The sequence below is a fragment of the Canis aureus genome, chromosome 15 (assembly GCF_053574225.1).
Source record: "Canis aureus isolate CA01 chromosome 15, VMU_Caureus_v.1.0, whole genome shotgun sequence".
Lineage (NCBI taxonomy): Eukaryota > Metazoa > Chordata > Mammalia > Carnivora > Canidae > Canis > Canis aureus.
In genome coordinates this window covers 33,160,479-33,179,104 of record NC_135625.1, presented here as the reverse complement: position 1 = coordinate 33,179,104, position 18,626 = coordinate 33,160,479, and the positions used below count along the sequence as shown (strand labels likewise).

At 39.8% G+C, this 18,626-nt stretch overlaps 1 protein-coding gene across 5 annotated transcripts in view; it reads right to left on the bottom strand.

Annotated features, from left to right (window-relative positions):
- Positions 1–4,246: 4,246 nt before the first annotated feature.
- UBXN8 (UBX domain protein 8) overlaps positions 4,247–18,626 on the bottom strand; it is a 93,740-nt gene continuing 79,360 nt past the window's right edge. For 3 of the 5 annotated variants that reach the window (XM_077849061.1, XM_077849060.1, XM_077849057.1), the window contains 4 exons: positions 17,084–17,221; positions 14,886–14,927; positions 8,637–8,711; positions 4,247–5,353 (listed from right to left, as the gene is read on the bottom strand). In XM_077849061.1, the coding sequence (XP_077705187.1) occupies positions 5,186–5,353; positions 8,637–8,711; positions 14,886–14,927; positions 17,084–17,221 (423 nt within the window). In that variant the 3' untranslated portion in view covers positions 4,247–5,185. The remainder of the gene's footprint in view (positions 5,354–8,636; positions 8,712–14,885; positions 14,928–17,083; positions 17,222–18,626) is intronic. The other 2 variants (XM_077849059.1, XM_077849058.1) reach the window with 2 other exon arrangements.

Sequence of the window (18,626 nt, the reverse complement as noted above, 5' to 3'; positions counted from 1 at the left end):
TGGGTTTTCTGCCACAGTGTTCTCTTGAAACCCCTCTACCTTCAGTGTTTCATGGGAGATGAGGTTTTAACTCAGTTGCCCCATGACTTAATCTCCTTCTAGTGGAAGATTGGAAATTGGTCTAAACAGGAAAAGCTGGTACAGGAAGGAACATTAGGAGAGGCCGCACCAGCTGAAAGGTGCAGAGGGGAAGCCAGGATTAGTCAAGGGTTGTCTATACGTGTAATAAAAGATTCCTGTTCCAGATTTCTAATCCCAGGGCATGGGACTCACTTTACATACCAGATCCATCCCTCGCTGGATTGGGCTAGGCCTACCATGCACAGCAGGGTGTGTGTGTGCATGCGCGCGCGTGTTTTAAAGATGAGTTGGTAAGGATAGGTTTAAGAATAGAAACTCTGGAACCCACCTTGAGCTGCACAGGGATGGGGTGTATGAAGCAAAGGCTAACTTTCTTAACCTTTATAAATTCTGGGCTTTTCTTGTTGACTTCCAGAGAGACCATAAGCCATGGCTCCCTTGCAGTGTCCAGAGCCAGTGTCCTGCACTGCTGCAGCAGTGATTAGGGTCTTGGTAGCTAAAGGATAAAAGACGGTTTTACTTAATATGCTGTGAGATCACCACAAACCTACCTGACGCTGTTGAAATGGGGCAGATGCAATAGAACACATTGGTGATGTGTGTATGATCCTGGGTTCTTGTCTCCCCTGCTTGCTGCCTCCTCTAGTGATTGTATTTGTCTGGGTTTTGTAGGTTTTCATGAATAGCTGATTGGGTGATGGCTAGGTGGCCTGGTTTGTGTAAATATAATGTGTTGGTCTTCCCCCACCCCCGAAAAAAAAAAGGATTTTATTTGAGTGAGAGAACGAGAGAGAGACAGAGAGAGCACATGCGCGAGCATGAGCAGCTAAGAGGGGCAGAGGGAAAGGGATAAGCAGACTCCCCACTGAGCAGGGAGCCCAGCTCGAGGCTTAACCAAATGCCTATCCAGATGCCCCTTGAATAAATAAATCTTTAAGAAAAAAAAGTAAAGCATGCACAGAGATGAAGAGTAATAAAATTAGGAGAAATTAAAGATACGCGGCGCATGTGCTAGAGAGAAATAGGTTGTATAGTGCCCTCCTGGTCATTTTGACTACATGCTACATTTAAATACTCAGAATATTATTTATTATACTTAAGATGTAGGTCTTTTAGTTCTTCAATTTCAGTTCTTCACTCAAGTGTTTTTTTTTTTTTTTTTTTTTTTTACTCAAGTGTATTATTAAAACAATAGGGGCTCCTGGTTGGCTCAGTGGTTGAGCGACAGCCTTTCGGTTTGGGGCGTGATCCCAGAGTCTCAGGATCAGGTCCTGCATCAGGCTCCCTGCATGGAGCCTGCTTCTCCCTCTGCCTATGTCTCTCCCCCCACCCCGTCGCTCATGAATAAATAAATAAAATCTTAAAAAAAAAAAACCAAAATAATAATAAGCAGGCTAAGTTGAAATAGGATTCAAATTAGTGTTCCCTGGGGCTATTTTTTTTTTTAATCTAAAGCTATTTTAAGTCTGCTTTCTCATATATCACTTGACAAATTTACAAGTCTCTCCTTTTTTTTTTAATCTTAAGCCAGTTGGTATCATGGAAAATTCTACAAAATTAGAAAGAAGCGTGTAAGGTACCCCAATGTATCTTTTCCTTAACTTTATTTATTCAGCTAAATCTCTACCTACTGTCCTCTCCCCATTATTTTGAAGCAAAATTTTGCCCTAATTCCTATCATACTGTAGCATGTATCTGTAGAGAGATTCTTTTTTTAGATTTATTTATTTATTTATTTATTTATTTATTTATTTATTTATTTATTTATTTATGATAGACACCGAGAGAGAGAGGTAGAGACACAGGAGGAGGGAGAAGCAGTCCCCATGCCGGGAGCCCGACGAGGGACTCGATCCCGGGACTCCAGGATCACCCCCTGGGCCAAAGGCAGGCGCCAAACCGCTGAGCCACCCAGGGATCCCCTTTAGATATTTTTTCTATCGCACACAATGCCATTGTCACACCTAAAAATAATTCCTTAATTATGTTCCTAACTTTTCCAACTCATTGCAAGAAGACTATAGTATAGAATAGTAGTATTACCGAAGAATTTAAAGATTTAAGGCATCTCTAATTCCCTTCCCTACACCCAGAGGGAAGAATTAGCTTTTGTAACCAAGGAAACAATTAACCATCTATCATTAGCACTTCAGCTATACATGCAACATAGTGTTTTTTGTTTAAAGAAAAATGTATTGCTACGCAAAGAAATTGGCCCTAATGATTTTTGTGTTAGAAATTGGAGGAACAGGGCAGCCTGGGTGGCTCAGCGGGTTAGCACCACCTTCAGCCCAGGGCCTGATCCTGGAGACCCAAGATCGAGTCCCACGTCGGGCTCCCGGGATGGAGCCTGTTTCTCTCTGCCTGTGTCTCTGCCTCTTTGTCTCTCTGTGTCTCTCATGAATAAATAAAAATCTTAAAAAAAAAAAAGAAAGAAATTGGAGGAACAGAAGGAAACTTTATTCCACAAATTTTAAGGACTATTTGTTAATTACTAAAATTTTGGCTTTTTAAATGAGAATTTTTTTTTTAAGATTTATTTTGGTGGGGGGGGGGGCGGGGAGGCCAGAGGGAGATGGAGACTCTCAAGCAGACTCCCCACTGGGTGAGGAGCTCCATCCCACAACCCTAAAATCAGGACCTGAGCTGAAATCAAGAGTCCGATGCTTAATTGACTGAACCATCCAGGCGCCCCATATATATATAAATTTTTTTAAAGATTTTATTTATTCATGAGAGACACAGAGAGAGAAAGAGAGGGGCACAGACACAGGCAGAGGGAGAAGCAGGCTCCATGCAGGGAGCCCGATGTGGGACTCAATCCCGGGACTCCAGGATCAGGTCCTGGGCTGAAGGCAGCGCTAAACCGTTGAGCCACCCGGGGATATATATATATTTTTTATGATAATCATTTTCTGTAGTCTGTATCTTTGGACATGTTTGTGGATGGACAACTGAAAATAGAGCTTATGAAAGTCTGTGATTGGAACAGGTAAATATGGAAGTGTTCATTTTCTTTTGTATTCCTATCTGCATTTGAGTCTACTTCAAATAATAATGGAAGCTTACTGACTCTTCAAAGGAATTCTAAGACAAGTTACCAGCCACTAAAGAAACTAAAGAATCTATCCAGAACAGTAAAAGTCGTTCATCCCAAGGATATCTTATTCCACCCCCCGCCAGGACATCTTTTAAAAAAAAGAAAAAAAGAAAGGCCAATACACAGAGGAGTCAACTTTTTTTTTAAAGATTTTATTTATTCATGAAAGACAGAGAGAGGCAGAGATACAGGCAGAAGGAGAAGCAGGCTCCATGCAGGGAGCCTGACGTGGGACTCAATCCCGGGTCTCCAGGATCGCACCTTGGGCTGAAGGTGGCGCTAAACCGCTGAGCCGCTGGGGATGCCCAACTTAACTGACTCTTAACATAGAACATAAGAAAAGAAAAAGGGAGTGACCAGAACAAAGAGCTTTTTAGACCACACTTGTGAGCTGAACTTGGTATTATAGCATATGAATATACCACTGCAGGAAAATGAAATAACCAGATTTAAATATAATATATATACATATATACACATATATTTAATTTACCTATAATGTTTTCATTGTTTTATTTTTAAAATACTGATCCTGGAACTTGTGAATGTTCCAATTTAATGCAAGGTGAAGTTAAATAAATTTTGACATTAATTCAGTAAACAATTCAGTAAAATTAATTCAGTAAAACATACTTATCAAAAAACTTTTTTAAAACTTTTTTTCATTTTTTTTGTCACCCAGCACTCACAAGGGTAAGTGCCCTCATTAATCCCCATCACCTATTTCATCCATCCCCCCGACCTCCCCTCTGACAATCATCAGTTTATTCTCTATAGTTGAGTCTGTTTTTTTTCCCTTTGCTTGTTTTACCTCTTAAATTCCACGAGTGAAATCATGTATTTATCTTTCTCTTATTTTGCTTAGCATTATACTCTCTAGCTCTATCCATGTCATTGCAAATGATAAGATTTTGTTCTTTTTTATGGCTGAGTCATATTCCAGTGTGTGTACCCACCTCTTTATCCATTCATCAACTGACAGGACACTTGGCTGCTTCCAGATCTTGGCTGTCGTAAATAATGCTGCTATAAACATAAGGGTGCACGTATCCCTTTGAATTAGTATTCTTGTATTCTTTTTTTTTTTTTTTTTTTGTATTCTTGTATTCTTTGGGTAAATACCTAATAGTGCAATTACTAGATCACAGGGTAGTTCTATTTTTAATGTTTTGAGAAACCTCCTTCCATACTGTTTTCCACAGTGGCTGCACCAGTTTGCATTCACACCAAGAGTGCAAGAGGGCTCCTCTCCACATTCTTGCCAACACCTGTTGTTGTGTTTTTGGTTCTAGACATTCTGACAGGTATGAGGTGATATCTCATTGTAGTTTTGATTTGTATTTCCCTGATGATGAGTGATGGTGAGCAGCTTTGCATGTGTTTATTGGCCATCAGGATGTCTTCTTTGGAGAAATGTCTGTTCATGTCTTCTGCCCATTTTTAATTGGATTATTTGGGGGGTTTGGGGTATTGAGTTGTGTAAGTTCTTTACATATTTTGGATACTAACCCTTTATCAGATTATCGAAAAGAACTTTAGAGCATTAAAGACCTTTGAAATGTCTTTAAGGTTTAATTTCTAGAAATACAGCAGAACAAACATTCCTACTTAACAGGCATTAGAGAATTTGACTGAATTATGAAATGTTCAGTGTGACAGGTGGACCAAAGAGGCAGCAAACCGAGTCATATGACTTTGTTTTTCAACACAGCGATAGATGATGTCGGCTAGGAAAAATACAAATCTTTGAGTGCTTACCAAATACATCTTTATCTAATTTTCATTTGGTACACTGTAAAATGGCACATTCCAAAAACTATTATGTATATAGAGTAATCCTTTTCTAATCCTCTGTCCCTATGTTCCCAAGGATATCAACATTACAGTGTTTATCTACTTGAGCTGAATCAAGCCAATGGCGTAATTTCAATGTGAATCCTTTATTGTCCTGTAAGGTCATGGCATAACTGATTTTATGTAGAACAGGTAGTTCTCATTTCTGAATTAGCTGCTCTGCTCTCTCTCTTCCACGTTGAGTACAGTATCCACGGTTATTCCTATGTCCTGCAGTGACCAGCCTCCCCCCACTTCCAGAGGCCGTCTGGGAAAGGAAGTAGAAAGGCTGTATTGGGATGTGTGGTACCCTATTTTCTTCATCCAGTCAAATAAGACCTAGAAGATAAAAAGTTTAGCTATCAAATACGGAGTACAGTTGTGCCCCTCGAGGTCACCAATGATATTTTATAATTCATTCACTGTTAAATCCTAGGGGTAACAGCATGATTACCCCTAGGAGTAATGAAACAGAACCTTCTAGAGTATAAAGGAAAGTAGCATGCCAAGAATCGTGAAATGCAAATACCTTTTTTGTTTTGTCTTTCTAAAGATTTTATGTATTTGAGAGAGAAAGTGAGAGTGTGAGAGAAAGCATGAGCAGCAGGGAGGGGCAGAGGGAGAGGGAAAAACAGACTCTCCACTGAGCAGGGAACCCGATTTCAGGTTTAATCCCAGGACCCTGAGATCATGACCTAGTGGAAGGCAGATGCTTAACTGACTGAGCCACCCAGGCACCCCTGATGCAAATACCTTAAATACCTTTCCAAAGTTTCAGAGAAGGCCTAGGGACTAAAGGCACTGATTGACAGCAGGGACATTTAACACTTAGGAAAGACCCAACCATAGAGAATAAAAAGGTTATTCAATTTAAAAGTTGAGAACAAAAAGTAAGCTTGGAAAAAAGTTATTTAGAACAAAATCTAAGCCAATAGTCCACATCAAAATGACTCAGGAACTTTGTCACCAGAGACCTGTCCAGGCCCCAGTGACTCTGCCTTATGATCCCCATTTTCAATGGGCTATTCCTATAAATTGAAGACATTTCCTGTTATGAAGATTTCCACAGTAACTGTCAAAACTTCCAGGTACTACTGTCTAAAAGTGTCTGCCAAACGGCTGTTTGCTGCTTTCGGAAGAAAGCTGGATCCTAGAATGTTCTTGGGGGAAGCTAGAGTATCAATTACAGATACTCAATTATAGATAATCTCTGACTTCTCCGGGTAACCACCATCCAAGAATCTACTGATATTCCATGTAATAAACATACATCTAAAAAAATAAAAAAATATACATCTAGGTCATAAAGCTTCGTAATTTTCCAATATTTGGTTATGCCTTAATTCAACCAATCCCTATATAAACACACACCTTTGATCATTTCACTTATTTCCATAGAATAGATTCTCATAATGAAATTAATGGGAGCACCTGAGTGGCTCAGTCAGTTAAGTGCCTGCCTTCAGCTCAGGTCAGGATCCCACAGTCTTGGGATAGAGCCCTACATCAGGCTCTTTGCTCAGCGGGGTACCTGCTTCTCTTCCCTCTGCCCTTCCCCACCCTGCTTGTCTTCTCTGGCTCTCTCTCTCAAATAAATAAAATCTTTAAAAAAAATTAATGAACCAAAAGATATAAAGATTAATTATCCTTAGGAACAGAGGCCCAATTTATATTCACATGAACAATTAAGGAGAATCACTGTTTTCTCCACACACAGGCCAAAACTGCGTACTCATCTTTTTAATCTACAACAATCTAATAGGTAGAAAATTGTGTCCCATTTCAGTTTGCACATCTTTGATTCTAAGTAAGGCCAAAATTTTTTATGTCACTTGTTTTTTTCTTTAGGAAATCCTTCATTTTTTTTTTAGCTGCCATTCTACTAATTTCCTTGATTTGTACAATACCTCATCATAAAGAAATGACTATCATATATAGATGTAAAATATTTTTTTCTGAAGTTTTAGTTTTATGAACTTTCTCTCTTTTTTTAAAACAAGATTTTATTTATTTGAGAGAGAAATCACAAGTGGTAGGGAGGGGCAAAGGAAGAGGGGGAAGCAGACTCTCCCCTGGGCAGGGGGCCTGATATGGGGCTTGATCCCAGAGCCAAAGGCAGATGTTCAACCAACTGAGTGACCCAGGCGCCCCTTAACCTTTCCTTTATAGAATTTTATATTTCAGGGCACTTGGGTGGCTCAGTTGGTTGAGCATCTGCCTTCAGCTCCGATCATGATCCTGGGGTCCTGGGATCCAGTCCCATGTTGCGCTCCCTGCTCAGTGGGGAGCCTACTTCTCTCTCTCCTCCCTGGCTCATGCTCTCCTCGCTATCTCTGTTGCTATCTCTGTCTCTCTCAGATAAATAAAATCTTTATTTTTTATTTTTTAAAAGATTTTATTTATTTATTCATGAGGGACACAGAGAGAGAGAGAGAGAGAGAGAGAGAGAGAGAGAGGCAGAGACACAGGCAGAGGAAGAAGCAGGCTCCATGCAGGGAGCCTGATGTGGGACTCGATCCCGGGACTCCAGGATCACGCCCTGGGCCGAAGGCAGGCACCAAACCACTGAACCAGCCAGGGATCCCCCAAATTTTATTTATTTATTCATGAGAGACGCAGAGAGAGAGGCAGAGACACAGAGGGAGAAGCAGGCTCCATGCAGGGAGCCCGATGTGGGACTCGATCCCAGGACCCCAGGATCATGCCCTGGGCCGAAGGCAGGATAGGCTCTAAACTGCTGAGCCACCCAGGTGTTCCAGATAAATAAAATCCTTTTTTTCCCCCAGATTTAATCTTAAAAAAAAAAAAAAAAGAATTTTATATTTCTATGTAGTCAAATCCTTCAATATTTTCCATTATAGTTCTCAGCATGCTCTTCATAGATGGCTAAATCCAACAATCAGGACAGAAAACTGTTTAGACATACTTTTTTCTTTTTTTGGAGTGTTTAGACATATTTCTAATAAAATGCAAACTTAAGTGTGCTTAAAAGTAGAAATATGCCAAAATATTAGCAATCTGCCTTGGTGTCAAACAGCAGATCAAGTCTTTTTTCTATTTTCTATTTTTCTAGATTTTCCAGAATATGGCTAATGAATACAGCATTGATTTTAAGAGAAAAAAAGACCCCTAAAGAATGATCTAAAAATTACATAGAGATTTGAAAGCATCTTGTCTTTTTAAAGATTTTATTTATTTGAGAGGGAGACAGAGATAGCAAGAGGGTAGCAGAGGGAGAAGCAGGCTTCCCACTGAGCAGGGAGTCTGATGCAGAGCTCAATCCCTGGGATCATGACCTGAGTGGAAGGCAGACGCTCTACTGACTAAGCACCACAGGTGCCTGGATTTGAAAGCATCATATCTACCAAGCTGTGAAAAAGTAATTAATAACAAAAACAAAAAATAGGAAAAGAACTGAAAAAAAAGAAGTGTTGCAATCACAATTCAGAAAGATCCAGCATGCCGAATTATCAAATTTCTGCAACACAGAGTACATATAATCCCCTCTACCCTCACCTGAAGGGAGTACCAGACAAGAAAGTGGTAATACCTCCCCCACTGCATGAGAGTAAATTACTGTCAAATTCAACAAAAGAATTTCTCAAAATAGGGATTTCCTCACCTGTGAACTGCAAGACTTCAAAAATCTTCTTCTCAGGACATTCCCGCTTGGACATCGGAGAGCAACAGCAACTACCTAAGGAGTAAAAATGTTCAAATAAGAATTCCAGTGCATAGGGCAGCCCTGGTGGCCCAGTGGTTTAGCACTGCCCTCGGCCCCGGGTGTGATCCTGGGGACCTGGGATCAAGTCCTGTGTTGGACTCCCTACACGGAGCCTGCTTCTCCCTCTGCCTGTGTCTCTGCCTCTCTCTCTCTCTCTCTCTCCATGTCTGTCATGAATAAATAAATAAAATCTTTTTAAAAAATGATAAAAAAAAGAATTCCAGTGCACTGCTCTTGCAATTCCAAAATTGCTACTCTTGTGAAACGTCCATAATTCTAAACAGTTTGTGTGGGGGGTTTGTAGGCATTTAGCTCTGAGAGTAGTAGGCCAACATAAAGATCCACATAAAATTCACTCTGAATATAAAAATGCCTTCTGAAATGGAAGAACATCTTCCTACTGATGGAGATCAGTGACAAAGCCCTCCAGAGAGGACAACAGAAACTACATGCTTCTGTCTGTCCAGATGGTATCAAGGCTGCACGTGGGCTTCAAAAATTCATCTACCAAACCAAGAAGATCCTGTGCCATCCCAGTCTAGAGACAAGAAAAACACTGGACTGGAAGGAAACAGTTTCCCAAGTTACTCTATCATTCCAGCCTGGAGTTGGTCCTAGGAGCTGGGATAGAGCTCCTGCTCTATCTGCATTATGTACTGAGTTTCCCCCATCATTTCTCCTTGAGTCAACAGTTAAATAGCTAAAAAGAGCTTGCAAATGGCTAGTTAATATTAAAAGACATTTAAAGGGCAGCCCCGGGGATCCCTGGGTGGCGCAGCGGTTTAGCGCCTGCCTTTGGCCCAGGGCGCGATCCTGGAGACCCGGGATCGAATCCCACATTGGGCTCCCTGCGCGTGGAGCCTGCTTCTCCCTCTGCCTGTGTCTTTGCCTCTCTCTCTCTCTGTGACTATCATATATAAATAAATAAAAATCAATAAATAAATAAATAAATAAATAAATAAATAAATAAATAAATAAATAAAAAAAATAAAATAAAGGGCAGCCCCGGTGGCTCAGCAGTTTAGCGCCGCCTTCAGCTCAGGGCGTGATCCTGAAGACCGGGGATCAAGTCCCATGTCGGGCTCCCTGCACGGAGCCTGCTTCTCCCTCTGCCTGTGTCTCTGCCTCTCTCTCTCTCTGTGTTTCTAATGAATAAATAAATAGAATATTAAAAAAAATAAAATAAAAGACATTTAAAAAAAAGAAGTAGTCATTTTTTTCTTTTATTAAAAAATAACTGTCAGGAAACCCTTTCTTATGGTTAACATTATCATAACTGTCTTGGGAGTTATGCAGGCATCATAGGACATAGAAATGGTGGTTTTGCAGCAGCACCTATCCTCCACAGGAAAGCCATGTTAGAAAATATTTCCATTCAAGTAGGTATCTGATTCATATCCAAACCAGTGCAATGCTGTGTTGTTAGTACTTCTAATAAGTTTTATAATAAAAAAATCACAAAACAACTAAATCATAGATTAAAAGCCAATTTTGCTTATTTTTAGAAACAACAAAATTTAACCTTTATAGTGAGGTTTCGTTCAAAGGTTAATGATCTGGAAGCAGAATTAAAGCCAAATGGTTTATGAGAAACTAGGGTTAAAATCTAGTGAATTAAAAATATATATTATAGTGAATTAATGTTTCCCATTATGATTAGATTACTCAAGGGAAATCAACTATCATTGTTTGAAATCTAGCAATTCTTCTGTTATTACAATTACTATGAAAGTTGGTTGTGCCATTTCTCCTAATGTTACTGACAGCGTATGGACAAATGAACAGGGGAACACAATCCAAATTGGAAAGTAAATCATTATGCCAAACACAGATTGTTAAATGAAATCTAAATTAAAAGTGGCAGCAAGGATAGCTGGCTGGCTCAGTCTGTGGAGCACCTGACTCTTGATCAAGTTCAAACCCTACGCTAGGTGTAGAGATCACTTAAAATTTTTTAAATATTTTTTTTTAAAAGCAGCAGGAATAATTAAAATTTGATTCCCAGGGACTCCTTAAAATGAAAGATAGTATACATAATGAAAATAGTTGATGGTAATATAGTTACATAATGATTTACAAAATTTTCAAGTCATCTTCAATTCTATAGTTATTGTCTTTTCAATTTAAAAGTATAAGTTATATCTGGTAAATATTCTGGATTCTAGACTACCAGGACTTATTTCCTCTACTCACTTATTTTTTTTTAAAAGATTTTATTCATTTATTCATGAGAGACACAGAGAAAGAGAGAGAGAGGCAGAGACACAGGCAGAGGGAGAAGCAGGCTCCATGCAGGGAGCCCGACGTGGGACTCGATCCGGGGTCTCCAGGATCATGTCCTGGGCTGAAGGCGGCGCTAAATCCCTAAGCCACCCAGCTGCCCCACTCACTTATTTTTTTTAAATTTTATCTGTTTGAGAGGCAGAGAGAGAGAGAGCGCGCATATGTGCATGCATTTGAATGGGGGTGGGAGAGGCCAAGGGAAGAAGGAGAAGCAGACTCCCTGCTGAGCCTGGGGTCTGACCTGGGTGCTGGAGCCAGAAGCAGATGCTTAACCAACTGAGCCACTCAGGTGCCCCTCCTCTCATTTCTAAATTCTTACCATATTATTTTAGAACTCTATGGATGGTTGCAATACTAAATAAATAACAGGCACTTAAAAAAGTCAGAGTGTACTGCTCAAGCGAGAATAGCATTACTTATATTTCAAAATCTTTCCCTTACCTATCAGAAATCCATGGAGTCATTAGTTTGCTCATCTATTAGTCCACTCCTAAATCCAAGCAGCCTTCCACCAGAATAGGAATTTCTTATGGCTCACTATCATAGAGTCACAGCTACCATATACAGGAATATACATACATATATAGTAAAAGCTCCATCTAGTTCTGAAAACCTTTTAAATTAATCTTAGGGGGCAACCTAGGTGGCTCAGTTAAGTGTCTGTCTTTGGCTCAGATCATGATCTCAGGGCCCTAGGATCAGGCCCCATGTGTTCCCTGCTCAGTGGGGAATCTGCTTCTCCCTCTCCTCCTTGCTTGTGTTCTCTGTCTCAAATATATAATTTAAAAAAAAGTTAGTCCCTTCCCTTAGCAATACAGAATTATAAAGATGTTTCTCTATTCTGTGGGTGACACCAGACATTTAATGGGACTAACTTTAATAAGGAAATAAGAGATTTCATGAAAATCATAATTTCCAGCATCTCTAAAGGTAAAATTATTTGTATTCATAAAACAGTTATATAACTTAGGGATTAAAATATATTTGTTATAGGGGGATGAGGGTGGAGGGATAATTTTAAAATATATATATATATATATACACACACACACACATATTTGTTATGATGGAGGCAAACTTAATATATGATGATAGGGGATAATAATGCAATATGATAGGTAATGACTGTTAGTTGCCAGAGCAAAACTGTTAAGCTGACAAAATAGGAAACAGCATTTAGCCAAGAGGACTACATAACTTAACAGATAAATATCCTAAAATCTTGAGTAACATGGTATATCTCTCATTCTCTATTTCAGGCATGCCTGTTTTACTCTGAAAACACTTTATTAGGGTGATAGGATAGGTTGGAAAGGCATACTCCTCAAAAGAGAATGCTTTCTCTCGTTTTTAACTTTTTTTTTTTTAAATCATATTTTTCTGAGAATGGGGGTGCAGGGAGGGCAGAGGGTCAGGCAGTCTCCCCGCTGAGCACAGAGCCCAATGCGGGGCACAATCCCACAACCCTGAGATCATGACCTGAGAGGAAATCAAGTCGGATGCGTAAGTAACTGAGCCACCCAGGTGCCCGTTTTCATCATTCTGAGTAAGTTGGCTGTGAGGGAGGGCAAAAGCCAGGCAGAGAAGTCCAAAGGGACCACACTAACTGCCCAGAAGCAGGTCTTTAGATCAAAGGTAGGATTAACAAGATCTAAGTCAATGAAAGATGGAATGGGACATTTAAAGTCATCTATGGAAGGAAAATTAACAGCCTGAGAATGGTTGGTGGGAATTAAGGATTTTTGCATTGAATTCTTAGAAATCTACAAATAACAGCAACTGCACAGATAGAAAATACCTCCCCAATGAGGACTGATAAAAATATTTTAATATTTATATATTTTTCTTTTTTCTCGCTAGTTTGAGAAATAACTGACATACATCACTGTATGAGTTTAAGGTGGTTTGATTTACATATATTGTGAAATGATAACAGGTTCTTATATAGATAAAATAAAAAGTAAGAAACAAACAAAAAAATTTTCCTTGTGATGAGAGCTGTTATGATTTACTCTCCTGTGTATCATCCAGCAGTGTAAGCTATAGGCATCATGTCACACACAGTTTTTCTCATGTAATGTAGAACAGGCTACAACGTAAAAATATCAAGTAGTACCAGCTGCCCATTAGTGGCATTCTTGACAAAATCTTATTATGAAATCTCAAAGTCGACCGCAATGATTAATACAATATATACATATGGTGCATATATGTTACATGTCATTTTATGTAACGATTATTTGCCATAATTTTATTGACTTGATTTACCAAAAACAGAGCTAAGAGGACCAAAAATGAGTGTAGAGCCAAAGCAGGGAGAAAGAGGTAGGGACAGTGTTGCTTACAGAATGAATACGGGAAGAGCAGAGGCTGAGATCTCCCAGCAGGCACCGGGGACGCTTCCCACCTGTGCCTTCAGCTTTAGGGAAGGAGATGGGATGAGATGGTTTTTGAGGTTCATTCTATGACTCTGACGAGCACTTTAATGAGTAAACACAAAATACCATCTATCAAGTATTAGAAAAGGTTAGAGAAGAACCAAAATGGAATGGCCATAAATAACTTATAAAAAGGGTAGTAGTATTGGCTTGCCTGTTAGAGGTTTCTTTTTTTTTTTTTTCTTTCTTTTTTTTTTTTTTTTTTTTTTTTTTGTGACAGAGGTTTCTAAAGCTTATAGGGTCATAGAGCTGAGATCCTCAAGAAACACCTGACTGCTACCCACCATCACAAAAAAGGTGCAATTTAAATAAAGCACGCATTGACAACATGACCTCTGTGATCCATGCACCTTTGGTGACAGACTGCTGTCCTGTAGGACTGAAGTTATGTGTTTTAAAGCCAAGAGTAAATTCATAAAAAAGTAAATTCATAGACAGGTATTCCCTGTCAATCCTGAGCTATATTTAATTACTTCTGTGTTATAAATGGTCGTCATGGATACCAACCCAGTGCTTGATGAGAAGTGAGAATATAGAGTGTGCAGGTCAGGATGGACAAATCACAGACTTGAATTTGTTGGATATCACAGAAAGGAATTAGAAGTTGTTTTTCTTTTTTTAATTGTGTTTCTCCTGGAGGGTCAGGATCTGGATTGTACACTTCATTGTCTCTATTTTTGTATGACTTTGGGATTTTCCTCAGATGTCCAACATACTCAACTGAATTGCTGAGAATGTGTTGATAAAAATGAGATCCTCCCAGTGGCTTTCCTGGCAGCCTCAAAACCGGTTTTCAAGGAGTAGAACAGCCCAGTTTAGAGCCCTAAAACATGGAAAACCATCAAGGCTTTCCTTCACCTAAAGGACTTTTTGGCTTTAAAGACAGGTGCCCCCAGGACATTGGAGACCCATCTGGAACTCAGCTGGCCAACTGGAGGAAGGCAGCAGACACCATAGCAAAGCCGCCAGGCAGAAGGCTCCTCTACCCTGAGTGGAGGTTCAGTGAGACCCTGCCCCCAAACCCGCACACTATCCTTCAATTCAAACATCTACACAGTAGCTGCATTCTTTAGTTCCTCTATTTTAAGTGGAAAACCACAATTTTAAGTAATCCTATTATCCTGATTCTGTTTAAGTAACTCCTTTGCTGACCTAACGTTCTAGAAAAGCCCAGGTATCCTCCCTCTGCCTGATGCAGTGGGAGGGCTCTGAAACCCTTCAGGGTAAAGCCAGCCACTCCAAAGCAGGTCGGGAGTGGAGGGGTTGAGATTACAGCACATTCAAAACAGGCCTAGTTACAGTGTGATCGCATAAACATGGGTGCTTTCTTCTCTTTCTAAACTCAAACTGAGATCAGACATACTCACTTGATGTTAAAGAAAACAGAGAATATATTTAATTTCCAAAGGAAAAAAAATAAGCTTACTTCTTCAGCTGCTTCAGGAGGTTCTTCAGGTAGATTAAGAACCTAAAGAAAAGTGAGGGTGTGTAAGAGGAATGTAAATATTTTGAAGAAGAAAAAAAATCAGTCACAGTGAGAAGAGTTCCTTTTAATACAGAGTTTAGGTACATTTAAGCTTAGTGAAGTCTTTTAATAGACATTTATAAAGAATTTACAATATGAAAGAGCTCAATAAACATTTTTGGACAAGCAACTTTGTGCTAAGTAGATTATAATAACAGGATGTGAGATGACAGCTACCCATCTATGTGCATGTAAGAATCTTATTTTTATGATTTTCTAAGATATATAATATTTAAAGAAACAAAGGATAAATATTAAGTTTAACAGACCCCAAATTATTTAGGTTCATACATATACACACTTAAAGTGCATATTTTTCTTTATCGGCACTCGTCAGGGGCTGGGTAACTACCATTCACTTTGGTTGTCTTCACAATTTACTCACATTTCCCTAGTTTTACTTATCCATGACAAAACCAGGTGTTCAGACCATTTTCTCTCATTAAACACCGTTGCCAACAATTTCATCTTTGGGGATGCTTTTTGCTTTTTCATACTACTCATGTTTTATAGCATTTTATCTAACCAGCATTAATTGCATTTTATCAAATAAACCATCTGTTTTCCTTTGGTATCAAAAGCATATGACAGTCACCAAAATTTACCATCAACATGAGACAAATCACGTTAGTAACAAAAAGCAAAGTATCCTAAATTTTTACTTAGTCCTCACAATTCATTAGATCTTTGTGAAATGCTAGAAATAGTTCAGTGACCTGATTGCCCCCTTCATGCCCCATTAAGGGGCCAAGAGTCCTCAGACACAGAAGCAATACATGAGAAACTATTTTCAGGGAATATATGGCCTCCCAATTTTCCCTAAGAGCCAGTGCAAAGAGACTTATTTCCAACCTTTGCCACTTCCAAATGAGAGAGAGGAGACAGGATTGAAGATTGTAAAGAACAGAAGAAATAGGGGCAGCCTGGGTGCCTCAGCGGTTTAGCGCCGCCTTCAGCCCAGAGCATGATCCTGAAGACCCAAGATCGAGTCCCACGTGGGGCTCCCTGCAGGGAGCCTGGCTTCTCCCTCTGCCTGTCTCTGCCTCTATCTCTCTCTCATTCTGTGTATCTCATGAATAAATAAATAAAATCTTTAAAAAAAAGAACAGAAGAAATAATAAATCTGAGCACTGTTCCAAAGTGAATGGTTGCTAACCCATTTCCTAGGAGGGCCACTAAGAAAAATGATACTCACGTGTTAATAATATTACCCACTCACTAGGGACGCCTGGGTGGCTCAGTGGTTGACATCTGTCTTCGTCTCAGGTCGTGATCCCATAGTGCCAGGATGGAGTCCCACATTCAGCTCCCCACATGGAACCTGCTTCTCCCTCTGCTCATGTCTCTCTCTCTCTATGTCTCTAATAAATAAATAAAATCTTGGGGATCCCTGGGTGGCTCAGTGGTTTGGCACCTGCCTTTGGCCCAGGGCGTGATCCTGGTGACCCAGGATCGAGACCCTCGTTGGGCTTCCTGCATGGAGCCTGCTTCTCCCTCTGCCTAGTCTCTCTCTCTCTCTCCTGGTCTCTCATGAATAAATAAAATCTTAAAAAAAAAATTACTCACTAAATAGGAGCCAATCATGTCTTAGATACCCACAGGAATGTATCCTTTAGTAATCATTATATTTTTCATTTCTACATAACTGAATTCCTTCATCAAAAAGAACAGAGTATCTTCAGGATGCCAGGGTGGCTTAGCAGTTGAGCATCTGCCTTTGGCTCAGGGCATGATCCTGGGATCCAGGATCGAGTCCCACATTGGGCTCCTTGTGGGGAGCCTGCTTCTCCCTGCCTGTCTCTCTGCCTCTCTCTGTGTCTCTCATGAATAAATAAATAAAATCTTAAAAACAAAAACTGAGTATCTTCAAAACCTATTAGCATTTACTTTCATGTCTTCCTTCTATGTGGGGTTCACAGCATTAATAGCAAATAGGAAAAGTGATTCTCAATGAAGCTGATCCCTTTGTAAGATAGTGGGAAGATACCACCTGGATTAAAAGCCAGTCCTAGTTTTCACCCAGTATACCACCTGGCCCAGAGAACAATATTCCTACTGCACACTGATAAAATTAAATGAATAGGCATTCGGTAATGAACCTCCTTCTGCGTAGGCTGCTCAGCAGATGGTGAAATTTTGGTTAGAGGCTTAGGCAAGTTCCTTCTCTTTGCTGCTTCTCTGTTTGATGTTTCAAAAGATGTCTGGCTCTCATTTTCAAGCCCCAAATCTTCGTCACCCTGGTCAAAAATAACAGACAATTTCTAAATGCTCTCTATTACCACCTTTATTCCATTCACAGTGGTTATTTCTTTCACTATGATGGCATTTCAGTAGAAAAACAGAATTTCGTTGGGGTGCCTGGGTGGCTCAGTCATAAAGCATGGAGCTCTTAATCTCAGGGTCATGAGTTCAAGCCCCACATTGGGCATGGAGCCTACTTAAAAAAAAAAATAGGGATCCCTGGGTGGCGCAGCGGTCTGGCGCCTGCCTTTGGCCCAGAGCACGATCCTGGAGACCCGGGATCGAATCCCACATCAGGCTCCCGGTGCATGGAGCCTGCTTCTCTCTCTGCCTCCCTCTCTCTCTCTCTGTGACTATCATAAATAAATAAAATAAAAATTAAAAAAAAAAATAATTTAGTCATTATTAGGCCCAGAAATTTAAGGTATATCTCCTTAGACAAGAAAACATGGAGTTTAACATCTTGTGGAAACTACCCTTATCTAGCTCTGGGGCTCTCTCTGATAGATAGGCCAAGACAGCTTCTTCCATTTTAACAGATCCCCAAGTTTTTTAGTAGGATGGAAGAAAGAAGAAAATCTGAATATCGTTTTCTCCTTTCATGAAAGGAAGCAAGACTAGTGCAAGGGATTATGCCTTAAAAGGCTGTGGAAATAGAGCATGTACATAAAAACATGTCTGTATGTGACCAGCAATACTTTCATAGCTGAACGTGGCCCTGTCATATATAAACATATTTTAGTTATATATGAATGTATTTTGTTCTCAAATTCAAACTCTGACCTTTCTTTTGAATTAATCACTTTAGAAGGAAAAGGATTTTATTCCAGAAATCATAAAGATTACTTTATTAATATTATTCATTAAAACTTTTTCACACGCAAAAAAATTGTCAAATTCTCAGATACATTTATTAGCTCAATAATGCCTTTTTGCCAATCTACTGACCTGTAAATGTTCCCTTCATCGGATTAAAAAGGCCACCATTTTAGTGGGCTTTTCCCCCATTCCTTTGCCCTAAGAAAACTTGGAAGAAGCAAGGTCAATGGGAATCAGGAGGTCTTTATGCTCAATAATTAACTGGCCAAACTTAGGCTGTCTGACTACAAATTGCCAGGTTTCAGCTGATGCCCATACCTCCTCTTGGCAATTAACATTCCAATTCTCACATTCTCAATTAATTGTCCTAAGAACCTTAAGTCATAACAATGGCAACGGTCTGCTCTGTCCCTGACTTCTTGTCCTCGCTAACTAGATTAAAATATATACTAGAGGGACACATGGGTGACTCAGTGGTTGAGGTCTGCCTTTGGCTCAGGGCATGATCCTGGGGTCCTGGGATCCAGTCCCACATCAGGCTTCCTGCAGGGAGCCTGCTTCTCCCTCTGCCCAAGTCTACTT